Raw genomic sequence first — 12,432 nt, forward strand, 5'->3', positions numbered from 1 at the left:
GAGGTCGTGCTAATGTCAGAGCCGGGAGGAGTCAGCAAAAGGACTCCTGCTGTCAAGGAAGAAGCCATCTCTCAGGACACAGCTTGGAAACTCGAGCACAGACAGCCACCTTTGGCGGGGGGAAAAAAAAGTCAAAGACAGAGGCAAGGCCCGTTATAAGAACTAAGAATTGTGCCCTTCCTTATGGGTCTCCAGGTCCTCAGACCTGCTGGCATTTCATCCCCAGTAATCCAGGAGTGTAGGCATCACCATCAGAGCAAACTGAGGCCGCCAGAGGTTACATGATGAGCCCTGACCCACACGGACTGCCTGGAAGTGGCCGAGCCAGCAGACTCGACTCCAGCTCCCTCACCAAAACTACCAGTTGTGCATCTCAGAGCTGTGGCTGTTCGGGGAGAGAGATAGGCAAGGCCTGGAATGGAGCTTCAGTCAGCCTTGGCTCTCCTGCCTGTGGTGGGAGCAGGAAAGGGCCAGAGGGAAGAAGAAGACAGCTAAATGGAGAGGGAGGGAAGGAAGAGAAGGAAGATGTCGTGACCTCTAGCCCGAGCCAGTTGGGTAGGGCTGTTTGGGGCTCTTCTGGCTGGCCCCCTCCTACATACCCTAAACAGCCTCCCGTGGTCATTTGTTGACAGCCTGATGGAGAATGTGAGCTCCCTGAGGACACAGTGGCCTTGGTTAGTGCTCCACCCCGATGTCTGCCCCATGGAGGACAAAGGACGTTTAGTAGAGGAAGGAGAACTCTTAACAGAGGGCTTGGGCCCTGGACATGTCTCCACTGGCTAGAACCTATTATTTCCATTTTACAAATGAAGGAATTAGATGTAACAAAGAGGTACAGAATCATTTACGGAGCCTTCAGGAGTGGAGTGGGTGAATGTCTAGTGGTGGGCAAAGTTGGCAGTTGTTATATGCGCCCAGCAGGGTTGGACGTTTCTGGAAATCAGGCTTAGCTTTCCAGGGCACAGCCAGCCTGCCAGGTTCTGAACCCAGAGTGAAGTCTCATTAGCATTCAGAGGGTGAAGTCACCATGGGGGCCGCCATCCAGGGCATTGAGAAGAGATAGGCTGTGTTTTAATTACGACCTGGACTTTTGAACAAATCCTTTTCTCTGCTTGTCTGAGCCTTAGAGACAACAACTTGTGGGAAGTGTGCAGTCAGCAGCTGGGTCCACAGTAGTACCCGTGCAGCTGTGTACACATCTGGAACACAGGTGGTGGCTGTGTGCTTTTTCTCCTTGCGCTGCCCTCGGGTTAGTGAAAAGCAGTTAGGTGAGGTCAACCTGGTCTTCACCCAGAGTGGGGAAGCTGATGCAGAGAATGAAGAGAAACAGGACTGCCCCCCTCTTCTAGGTCTCTATACCCCCCCACCCCTGCCCATCATGACCATTACAGCATCGGAGCCCAGGCAACTCCCGCCACTTCCTCCAGCCGTTCTGAGTCAATATGGTGGGATTTCTTTGTTGAGCTCCCCGCAACCCTCCTTTTTCCAACTTGGGGGAAGTTTTTGGAGTGGGGGTTGAAATTAAGAAGGGAGGAGAAAGAGGAGGAGATTAACAGGGTAGAAGTTAGACAAGCACAGATGCCACCACCTGTGACTGTGGATTCTCAAGAGCTTGTTGACTCCCGGGAGCGTTTGCCTTGATTCTGTTTGACAGTTCCTTCCCGGGGAAGGGGAGGAGAAGGAGAGCCTTTGACCAGTTCCTGTTAAAGCCCTGATTCGTTTGCTTAGGTTGGCAAACAGTGTCTGGGGACTCGGGGCTGGGGATGAACTAGGTGGATTTTCTGTCTGATACACGACATCCAGCATTGGGGTGGGGAGTAAAGGCCATCGTTCCTGGGTCGGGTGTGCCCTGAAATTCCGACTTGGAGAGCAGAACCACTCAGAGCAGACGGGGGAAGGGAGAGGGCATGGGCAGAGCAGTGGAGACCTGGAGCTCTGTTTAGAGGGCTGTCACATACCTGCTTAGTGGTGAAAGAGCCAGAGCAGCCCCTGAACTGTCCCCCCAACCTCACCCCCCTTTGTTGAGAGGCAGAAGGCAAGCATATCAGGATGGGTGTTTCTAATGATCGTCCGGTGGTCAAGGGGAGAGGCAGGCTGGTGTCGGGGCCCGAGGTCCAGGTTAAGAGTGAGACTGCATTTGTGCTTCTCATCCCGAGCTGTGCTGAATCCCCTGCAGGCTGCCTCTGTCCAGAGAGGCTGTTCCCTAGCAGACTCGCAGGAGGCGGCTTCAGCCCCCTTTCCAGGCCTCGGTTTCCTTCACCTGAAGACACGGCCTTCCTCTCTCTTGTGCCAGCTCCTTTCTTGGTAATTCCTCCTTACCCACTTCTCCACTGTACCCTCAGAACCCTTCTCTTTGTCCAGGAAGTTGCCAAGATAAACACGCTGTGCACGTGTACGGATGTGGCCCTCTACTAGTGTAGCTGCAGGACTGAGACGTGATTAATTGTTACAAACAGGCTAGGGCTTTATGCACCTATTTTGTGTTCATGAAGCACTGCTTCATATCATTCTTATATTCTGCTCCCTGAAGGTAAAGCCCTCTGGGTAGACATGATCTGTTTGTTTCTTTGTTTGCTGTTTCTCTCACTGTTATGGGAGCTCTGTAACAGAGGATGGAGACCGAGGATGAGGACTTTGTTTTGTATTCTTTGGGCCTGCAGCAGACACTCCAGGAGACTCTTAGGATGTGAATGCTGCTGGGGCGGGGTTTCCTTCCCCACCCCGCTGTTAAGACACAGAGTGTCTGGTGTAGTGTGTGGTGGGTGTTTCTGAATCAATGAAAGAATGAATGGGAAGAAGACTAAATGAGTGAGTGAGTGTGTGAAAGGACTTCTGAGATGGGACTGGCCACACTTAGGCTGTCATGGTGGAGGGCCTGTCTATAGAATAATGCTCTGGACCAAGATTTATTGAATGTGCTATAAAATGCAGATTCTCCTGCTGACTCCCTGACAGTTAGTCGTCTCCTCTTCTGTATACTGGGACCCTCTGGTTATCTGGACATGTCTGTCTCTCTTATTAGCCTGAGCTCATTTCTGGAAGGGAATTATTTCATCAACCTTTATATCTCTAGTATCTACTGCCTCCTCCTGACATAGATGGACACCCTCTTCATGGCTAGATGAAAATAAGTGAAATGAGATAGAAGTCCTGAAAGCTGGGCTGAATCCACTGAATATCAGGCTCAGAAGCTGGGATGCAGTTTCTCTTTCAAAAATTAGATGACACCTCAGAATGCCCTGGGGAGCTTGTTAAAAACTCACATTCTGGGTCCCATCCGTTTGCTTGCGACTGGAGTGGGCCTGGACCTTTTTGTTATTGTTATTTTGTTTGAAAAGTCAGCCCTGGGGGACCCTGGGCAGCCTGCCTGGCACCAGTCTGTAGAGCATCATTTGGGAACACTTTGCCATGGAGCACACCAAATACACTCTGGGCTTCAGCTCACATTTCCTCCAAGGCTGCTCATCCTTCTTTTCTTAAGCCTTTGAGAGAGTAACTCAACTGAATTCTTTGGTTCAACCTCCTCAGGGAATAAAATCACCTAGATTTAAAGCCTATTCCATTCCAAGTCTCCTTATCCCAGTTCTTGAAGTTCCTTTTGCGACTGACTTGAGGGAAGACTTGGGCCTCAGCTGTCTTTCTCACAGACCTTGCTTTGCTTTTTCCCTGCTGCTAGGCTGTTTGCTGTCAAATGCGGGGGCTGCTTTGAGGCCATCGCACCCAACGAGTTTGTTATGCGGGCCCAGAAGAGCGTGTACCACCTGAGCTGCTTCTGCTGCTGTGTCTGCGAGCGGCAGCTCCAGAAGGGTGATGAGTTTGTCCTGAAGGAGGGGCAGCTGCTCTGCAAAGGGGACTATGAGAAGGAGCGGGAGCTGCTCAGCCTGGTGAGCCCAGCAGCGTCAGACTCAGGTGAGTGATGTGTGGTGGGCAGGAAGCCAGGGGCTAGGAGAGTGGGTTGTAGTGGCAGTCTAGGTTGCTTTCTCCCTTAGAAGGCCACCACCAAGGCACCCTGGTTCCATGACAGGGCAGTGCTGTGCATTCCAGCAAGTTTCTTTATAAGTTCAGAGTAAGTTCTTATCAGTCAGGTATTGCTGTGATGGTGCTATGTAACAAATTACCCCCAAATTCCTTGGCATACAGCCAGAAACATTTATTCACACATTTGCAAGTCTCTGGGTAAACAGAAGTGACTCTGCTTCACGCTGAAAGTCTTCAAGTCTCCTGGGATCTGTTGATCTCTGCTGACCTTGGCTCTAGGCTATAGACCAGGTTCACGTCTGCTCTGTGTGACTGGGTTCAGGCTTGAGAAGCAGCAGCCATGAGGCCTGATCTCCTGGCAGTGGTAAAAGTGCAGGAAGGCATGCTTTACCATTCAATCACGTTTAAAGTTTCTACTCATATGACAGCTGCTAGCACTGTGCTGGTCAAATCAAACCAGATGAAACCTAAAGTCTGAGGAGGGGAAATACACTGCATGCACCTCAAGGCCCAGACAGGGAGATGCATAAAACTATTAAGGAGAACGATCAATGGGAACCAGTAATTCCGTCTGCCACAGTCATGCTGAACTGCTTGAGCCTTTGTTTCCTCACCTGTCGGAAAGCTGGATTTTAACTAAGGTTTGGTGGGTGCATTGGAGAGGAAATGGCAACCCACTCCAGTGTTCTTGCCTGGAGAATCCCAGGGACAGGGGAGCCTGGTGGGCTGCCGTCTATGGGGTTGCACAGAGTCAGACACGACTGAAGTGACTTAGCAGCAGCAGCATAAAGAAAGGATTTAGAATATATTTGCTTCACTCACCTAAGACTCATACACCCTCCCTGCAGAGGTTCAGAAACTTTCTGGATTGGGTTTCACAAGGCCAGAGAAATTTCAACTGCCCAAGTGAAGTCAGTCCCACGGGGCAACATTTGTGTTAACCTGGCCTCCCTTTTTGTGGAAGAATCTATATCACATGAGGGCATGTCCCTGTGAACTTAGTAGTTTTTGCCATTGCCGGTTCTAGTCAAGTTCCATACCACTTACCATGGCTTACAGGGCCTCTGGAATCTCACTGTGCTCGTCTCCTCAGCCTCAGGGCAGCCTCTGACCCCTCCCTCTACGTTCAGCACGTATCTGTGTCTCCCACTGACTTCCACGTCTTAAGAGTTTATTCCCTCTCTGCCTCTCTTGCTCACTCTTTAGTCTTGCCAGTGTATCCCTTAAGCTTCTTTCTAAGACTGACTTCACGGAGGAAGACTCTTATTCCCTTGTGCCTGCGGGGTTTACCCTTAACCTCTTCTGCAGTGACATGGATCCCACTTGATTGGGGTCACTTGTTTAATTGTTGTTCTTGCCAGAGAGCTAAACGCCATGAGGGACCGTGTGTATCTTTTTTTCTTTACCACTGTGTCTGCAGGGTTTAGCACAGGCCTGGAATGCTGAGGGTGCTTGATAAAATCTGTTTTAAAGGATAAATAAACACATGGGACAGAAGCCCTGTGGGTGATGCTTGAGTTCAAGAGCTTTAGAGGCAGTCAGCTGGGACCCTCACCTTAGGTATACCATACCACTTAGATCTGTGAGACTTTGGGCAAGTTTTGGAGCCTTTCCAAGCCCTCATCTTTATAGCTGTAGATCATGGTGTTGTGGTGATCATGGTGTCTTACACTGAGGAATAAAGCATAAATGTATGTTAACAGTCTGGTGTTTAGTAAGTGCCAGTGCCTGCTGGTGCTGGCATCGTCATCACAGTTGTTTCGTTTCCTTTCCCTCCTGAGGATTGGTTCTTCTTGCCTGACTCTGCAGCCTCAGGTAAGCTGATACCAGGACAATCCCAGCTTCTGTTGGGTTCATTGGACTTCAGTTTTCCTGTATGTTTTAATTTGGGGGAAGTTTCTCCCTATTGAACATCTCACTCTGGGGTAGCCGGGCCCATGCTAAACAGCTGCTTAGTAGATCAGCTCATCCTGTCTTTTCCTCAGGTGCCATGCTGTACCCAACCACTGGGCCTCCTCTGCACCATATTGCAAAATCTTCAAATTCACAAGGGGTTAAGTGCTATGGGGATCAGAATACCAGCATGACCTTAGGAAGACATGCAGACCCAGAAGGACATACCATTCTTTCTGACACGGAAATAAATGCTGTGGTCTAGCCTTTCTTGGTACACAATTGTGTGACTCTTGGTGACTGTTTTCCAATTACAGATTTTAACTGGGGACAAACAGTGTGTCTTTAGTGTACTGCCTCCTCCCCACACACAAAGACAAAAAGAAGCTGGATCTAAGCACCATCAAAAGTGCAGTGTTCAAGACTTGTGGTTGCCCAGGGGAAGGTTGGAAGGAGGAGGGATGGACTGGAAGTTTGGGGTTAACAAATGATGCTTTTATATATAGAATGGATAAATAACAAGATCCTACTGTATAGCACAGGGAACTGTATTCAACATCCTGTGATAAGTCATAATGAAAAAGAATTTTTAAAAGAAGTATATATATATATATATGTGTGTGTGTGTATGTGTGTGTTATATATGTGTGTGTGTATGCATGTGTTTGTGTGTGTGTGTGTATGCGCTTCCCTGATAGCTCAGTTGGTAAAGAATCTGCCTGCAATGCAGGAGACCCCGGTTTGATTCCTGGGTCAGGAATATCTGCTGGAGAAGGGATAGGCTATCCATTCCAGTATTCTTGGCTTCCCTTGTGGCTCAGCTGGTAAAGAATCTGCCTGCAATGCCGGAGACCTGGGTTCAGTCCCTGGGTTGGGAAGATCCCCTAGAAAAGGGAAAGGTTACCCACTCTAGTATTCTGGCCAGGAGAATTCCATAGAATGTATAGTCCAGGGGGTTGCAAAGAGTCAGACACGACTGAGCAACTTTCACTAACACACACACACACACACACACACGTATATATAGGGCTTCCCTAGTGGCTCAGTCAGTAAAGAATCTGCCTGCAGTGCAGGAGACCCTGGTTCAATTCCTGGGTCGGGAAGATCCCCTGGAGAAGGAAATGGCAACCCATTCCAGCATTCTTGCCTAGAAAATCCTATGGACAGAGAAGTCTGGTGGGCTACAGTCCATGGGGTCACAAGAGTTGGACACGACTTAGCAACTAAATCACCACATATGTATGCATAATTGAATTATTTTGCTGTGCAGCATAAATTGACACAACATTGTAAGTTGATTATACGTCAATTAAAAAAATAGTATAATGTTCAGAGCAGACAAACTGCAATAGATCAACAAGTCCACTTCTCTGGCCACATTTTTAGCAATGTTTCCTAGTTCCAGGCATTTGTTTTTGAGGCTGATATTGACAAACTAGAGCTTTCCAGTTCACTTATTCATGTACTGGCTCAGTAGGTATATCTTAGGTACTTGCTTTATGCCAGGCATGGCGTTAGGCTGTAAATGACAAAAATAGTCCTCAACCCATGTCAAATTAAGGAATAGTAGATACTTAGGCTAGAGAAGTAGAGACTAAATGGAGATATAATTATTGACTTCAAGTGGTTGGACTAAACCTGTTCTTTTTTTACCTAGCTTCAGAGAGAATTAGAATTCATTCAATTCTTTAACAAAAACCATAGAGTGTTTATACTATAGATGAAGAGACAAAGGGAAGCAATTTTGACTTGACATAGGGAATGTTATGATGTCATTCTAATTATTAGGTCTAACACAGTATAGATGGTTGGATGGCATCACCAACTCACTCAATGGACATGGGTTTGGGTAGACTCCGACAGTTGGTGATGGATAGGGAGGCCTGGCGTGCTGTGGTTCATGGGGTTGCAAAGAGTTGGACACGACTGAGCGACTGAACTGAACTGAACTGAACACAGTATAACTGCTTCCCTGGTGGCTCAGCGATAAAGAATCGCCTGCAAAGCATGGGACATGGGTTCAGTCCCTGTTCAGGAAGATCCTCTGGAGAGGGAAATGGCAATGTACTCCAGTATTCTTGCCTGCCACGGGGTGGCAAAAGAGTTGGGTAGGACTTAGCAACTGGTCAACAGCAACAGTGGAACTGCTCAAGAATCAGACTGTAGTTGTTGAAAGTGATATCGGCTAGGTGGGTGGGGAAGATGATGCCCTGTTGCCCGCTTCAGCTCTAATAATCTATCATTGTTTTTTGCAGCTTTAAATAAAATGACATTAAGGTTTTAATCAGAATCAAATATCTTGTCTACCACTCACTTTGTCAATTACATAAATGTTGCCTATCTTCCGGCATAAAAGCCGCAAAGCCAGAATTACTAATGAGAGGACCAACTTCTTGAGAATAGGGTTGCAAACTTTAATTCTTTTGTTCCTTTAAGAAGGCTTAGCTGATGCCAAGGAAAAAAGTGATCAATAAATACCTAATGAGTTAAATTAAATCTTCAAGGAAAGAAGTCCACCTCATCTTAGCGCTTTGGAGAAAGCAAACTGTTTTAGGATCTGTCCCCATACAAATACGGTTTCTCCTCTCATTTCTGTCCTGAACACTTTACACATTGTAGGTGCTTGATAAATATTTATTGAGTGAACGACTGGATGACTGTCCTCTTTAACATTTATATCAATAACTCGAAGACACTGAAGGCAGGTTTATTCAATTAGCAGATGACACAAACCTGATAGGGAACACCGTCAGGTGACAGGTTTGTCAGCTGATATTTGCCATGTTCAAAAGGATTTTGACAAGCTACCAGAACAGTACAGAGTCAGCAAAATGAGATCTAACCACTGCATTCCAAACTTTAACAGTATTTATATGCTACAGGGCCTCTTTCCATGGAATTTCACATGGGGTTTTAGTTGATCATAAAGTCAATAGGCACCAAAAAGACTATAAGCTGCATTACTGGAACTAAATTGCTAGAACTAGAACTATTACTGGAACTAGAACTATAATAGCCTGAACTTTATCCACTTCAGACACCCACCAGGAGCTCTCATTCAAGCTCTGTTTGAGCCTGTCCAACCACAGGGAGTTCCTGACCTCACATTCTGAATGTGGATTGTCAAATTGTTCCACTGAACCCAAGTATCTATTTCCATGTGTAACATTAGCTTTGGCATTAGTTCCTCTTTCAGGAACTCAAAGAATACAGTAGTCTCCCTGACATGTGACAGCCCTTCGAGTTAGAGACAGAGTCCCTTCGGCTCCCTAAATCTTTTGTTTTTTTCCTTATTCTTTCACTATCCCTTAGAAAAGACTCTTCACTCTGTCTATAAAAATACTGTATTCTCAAAAAAAAAAAAAAATACACCCAGCAGGGTATAAAATCTTCCATATGTAGTCTGAACTGGCACCGTGTTATTATTACTGCTTGTCAGGGATATCATATTCTATTGATGTCACTGGCTTTTTTGACCCAGGGAAGAAGGTGGGGACTCGGGGGCTCACTATATGCAGTCATGGCTCCTGGCTTGTCCGTGTTGCATTTCCTAATTATCTAGCCCTCTTATTGTCACATTTCTTTCAATGTCAGAGTTCATCTAAGAATGTCTCGTATAGTGGTTTTTTAAAACTTTCAACATTTTGAAATAAAATTTTAGATTTATAGAGCAATTGCAAAGTGGGACAGATATTCCCATACATTCTTTGCCCAGTTCCACCTAATGTCAACATTTTACATTTAAATGTACATTTTGATAAATGGACCATGTAAACCAAGAAATTAACATTGGTTCAGAACTATTAACTCTAGCTTATTCAGTTTCAAGATATTTCCTGCTAATGTCTTTATTCATTCCGGGATCCAATCCAGGATACTGCATTGCATTTAGTTTTGTGTTATATTTGTGTTAAATTGCCTTTTTTCCTTCATTTTTGAGATCACCAGAAATGCCTAGTCAGAATTTCATTTTTGCCCCTCCCTCCAGCTGTATCTGTTATGTTTTATTTCCTTTTAGCATCTCCTATCATGGGATCAACCTGTTTTTTTGCTTAGTTGTTTTGGGGTTTGTTTGCTTACCACTTTAAAATTTTCTCAACTGAAGAAGAGAATGCATTTTAGATTGTGCTGAGGATTTCTTCCTTGCCTAAGATTTCCTTCCAGGATTCAAACCATCACACCCTCTTGGTTTACCAGCTCTTCCTTGGTCAGACCAAAATCCAAGAATAGCTGGCCCTGCATTCATTCTTAAAGTTAAAACTGTCAGCAGCCTAAGGCAGGATTCTGTTTGATGCTCTGCGTCTATAGAGAGATTTTCCCAGAAGAAGCCTGGGTCATGAAGTCCCATCATGAGAAACCTTTCTTCAAAGCAAGCATTATGTTGTAGATGACAACAGCAATTCCATCAACAGCCTCTGTTGATCCACTGGTCTGGACTGCACTGAAAGGCATATGGTGCCTCTCTCCTTATGGTCTGCATCCACCTGGTCCTAATGCAGTGCCTGGCATGCGGTAGGTACCCAGTAAATGTTTATCTATCATGTGAATAAGTTACCTTTGTCCTGTCCACGTTAGCCTCTGCGATCCTTATCAGACAAACACTAACCTCCAGTATGACTTTCTTGTTACTGGAGCAGGAGTGAATGTTCCTCACACATACCAGAGTTTGAGAATCCTTCTTCCTTCTTAATTTTTCTTAGGATGTGGGATATTGCTGCTTGGAATGATTCAGATAAGTCTTACTCTTCTCATTGTGGAATACATCTCTCCTCTTCTGAGTCAGGTTCATTACTACTAATATTTAGATGCTGGTTTTCATTTCCTTCTACAACCTTGGAATTGATTTTTTTTTTAATTCATTACAGAAATAGTCCAGCCTATCTTGGAAGTCTTCTTGTTCTTCAATAAATTAGAATAGAGAGTCAGTGGTTACCTCATGAATTCTGGAAAATGCTCCACTGTCCTATGGGATTATCTTGTCAGTTCATAGTCATGAATTTTAAAATGCAAGGAAAAGTCAGCGGGCTCTTTGAGTTAGACTCATTCTCCACATTGTAGTACAAAGTGCTTGGGACCTAAAGTTAGACAGGTCTGAATTTGAGTTGTGCCTATACTCACAAGCATTGTGACCTTGGGAAAAATTATAGGCTTGGCAAAAATCACAGCTTGGAGATTTACAAAATTATAGCAGGTTTGGTTCCAGACCACCTTAATAAAGAGACTATCTCAAAGTGAGTCACAAGAATTTTTTGGTTTCTCAGTGCATATAAAAGTTATGTTCACACTGTACTGTAGTCTGTTAAGTGTATGGTGGCATTATATCTAAAAACATAATGTCTATGCCTTAATTAAAAAATACATTACTGCTTAAAAAATGCCCAGTTACAATAGTAACATCAAAGATCACTGATCACAAATCACCATAGCAAATATAATAATAATGCAAAATTTTGAAACACTGTGAGAATGACCAAACTGGACATAGACATGAAGTAGGCAAATGCTGTGACAAATACAGCCTAAATAGACTTGCTCAATGTAGGGCTGCCACAAACCTTCCATTTGTTAAAAAAAAAGCAATATCTGCGAAGTGCAGTAAAGCGATACACAATAAGATGAGGTTTGCTTGTACTTCTCCTCTATAGGACTCTCTTTCTTGATCAGTAAAAGGGGATTTTAACACTTTTGTGAGTTGCTGGAAGAAGTCAGAGAGGTAATGGGTATCAACGGTGTGAAATTTGGTGCATGTGTGCTAAGTTGCTTCAGTCGTGTCTGACTCTTTGCGACCCCGTGGAGCCCACCATGGGATTCTCTGGCAAGAAGTCAGAGTGGATTGCTTATATCCAGTAAATAGTATCAGTATTATCTACTGGTGCAGAGGCTAGCATACTTCTGGATAGCTCACAGCTCATAAGCTTATTTCCCCAAAGATCTATCATTTCACAAACGTCTCATCTTCTGTCTTTGCACTTCTATTTTAGATGCTTCTGGATAGCTGACCTGAGGGCACCTCAGGGCGGGCCTGTCACTTGGGGTGGCTGGGGTGATGGACTGGAGAGGGATCAATTCACTCCTTGGGCCTTCGTGTCTCAGAGGTGCTCTCCAGTCTCTGAATGTTGTTCGATCCAGCATTGCACCCTGGAAAGTCAGTTCAGAAGAGCAGGAGGAAATGGTCTTGCAGTCACCTCTGGGACTCAGTAGGCGTTTCAAGCAAGAATGGGCAGGGCATACTGAGCTTAGCCCCCATTCTTTCCTGTAGCACTCATCTTTGGGTCCGGGAAGGACACGAGCCGGACAGTTACCCATTAGAGAATTCATTGTATTCCTGCAGGGACCTCCTCGCATTGCTCTGTTACATGCCATGATCTACTTCTGTCCTTCAGGCAGCCACCTAACCAACCTTAATCCAACAGATACTTCTTATGAACCCCTATGCTTTGTCCAGCTCTGCGCTAAATGCTGTGTTTTAGTTGCAGGAAAAAAAAAAGGGGGGGGGGGCAGAATTCAGAAAAACATCTCAAAGCCAGCGCCCATATCGGGGGTACAATGAGGCCAACCTTG

The 12,432-nt window shown here is 45.5% G+C and overlaps 1 protein-coding gene across 1 annotated transcript in view; it reads left to right on the forward strand.

Annotated features, from left to right (window-relative positions):
- Positions 1 to 12,432, forward strand: part of LMX1A (LIM homeobox transcription factor 1 alpha) — a 177,886-nt gene that overhangs the window by 116,815 nt on the left and 48,639 nt on the right. The window contains exon 4 of the mRNA XM_027527042.1: positions 3,677 to 3,909. Within this exon, the coding sequence (XP_027382843.1) occupies positions 3,677 to 3,909 (233 nt within the window). The remainder of the gene's footprint in view (positions 1 to 3,676; positions 3,910 to 12,432) is intronic.

The sequence above is a fragment of the Bos indicus x Bos taurus genome, chromosome 3 (assembly GCF_003369695.1).
Source record: "Bos indicus x Bos taurus breed Angus x Brahman F1 hybrid chromosome 3, Bos_hybrid_MaternalHap_v2.0, whole genome shotgun sequence".
Taxonomy (NCBI): Eukaryota; Metazoa; Chordata; class Mammalia; order Artiodactyla; family Bovidae; genus Bos; species Bos indicus x Bos taurus.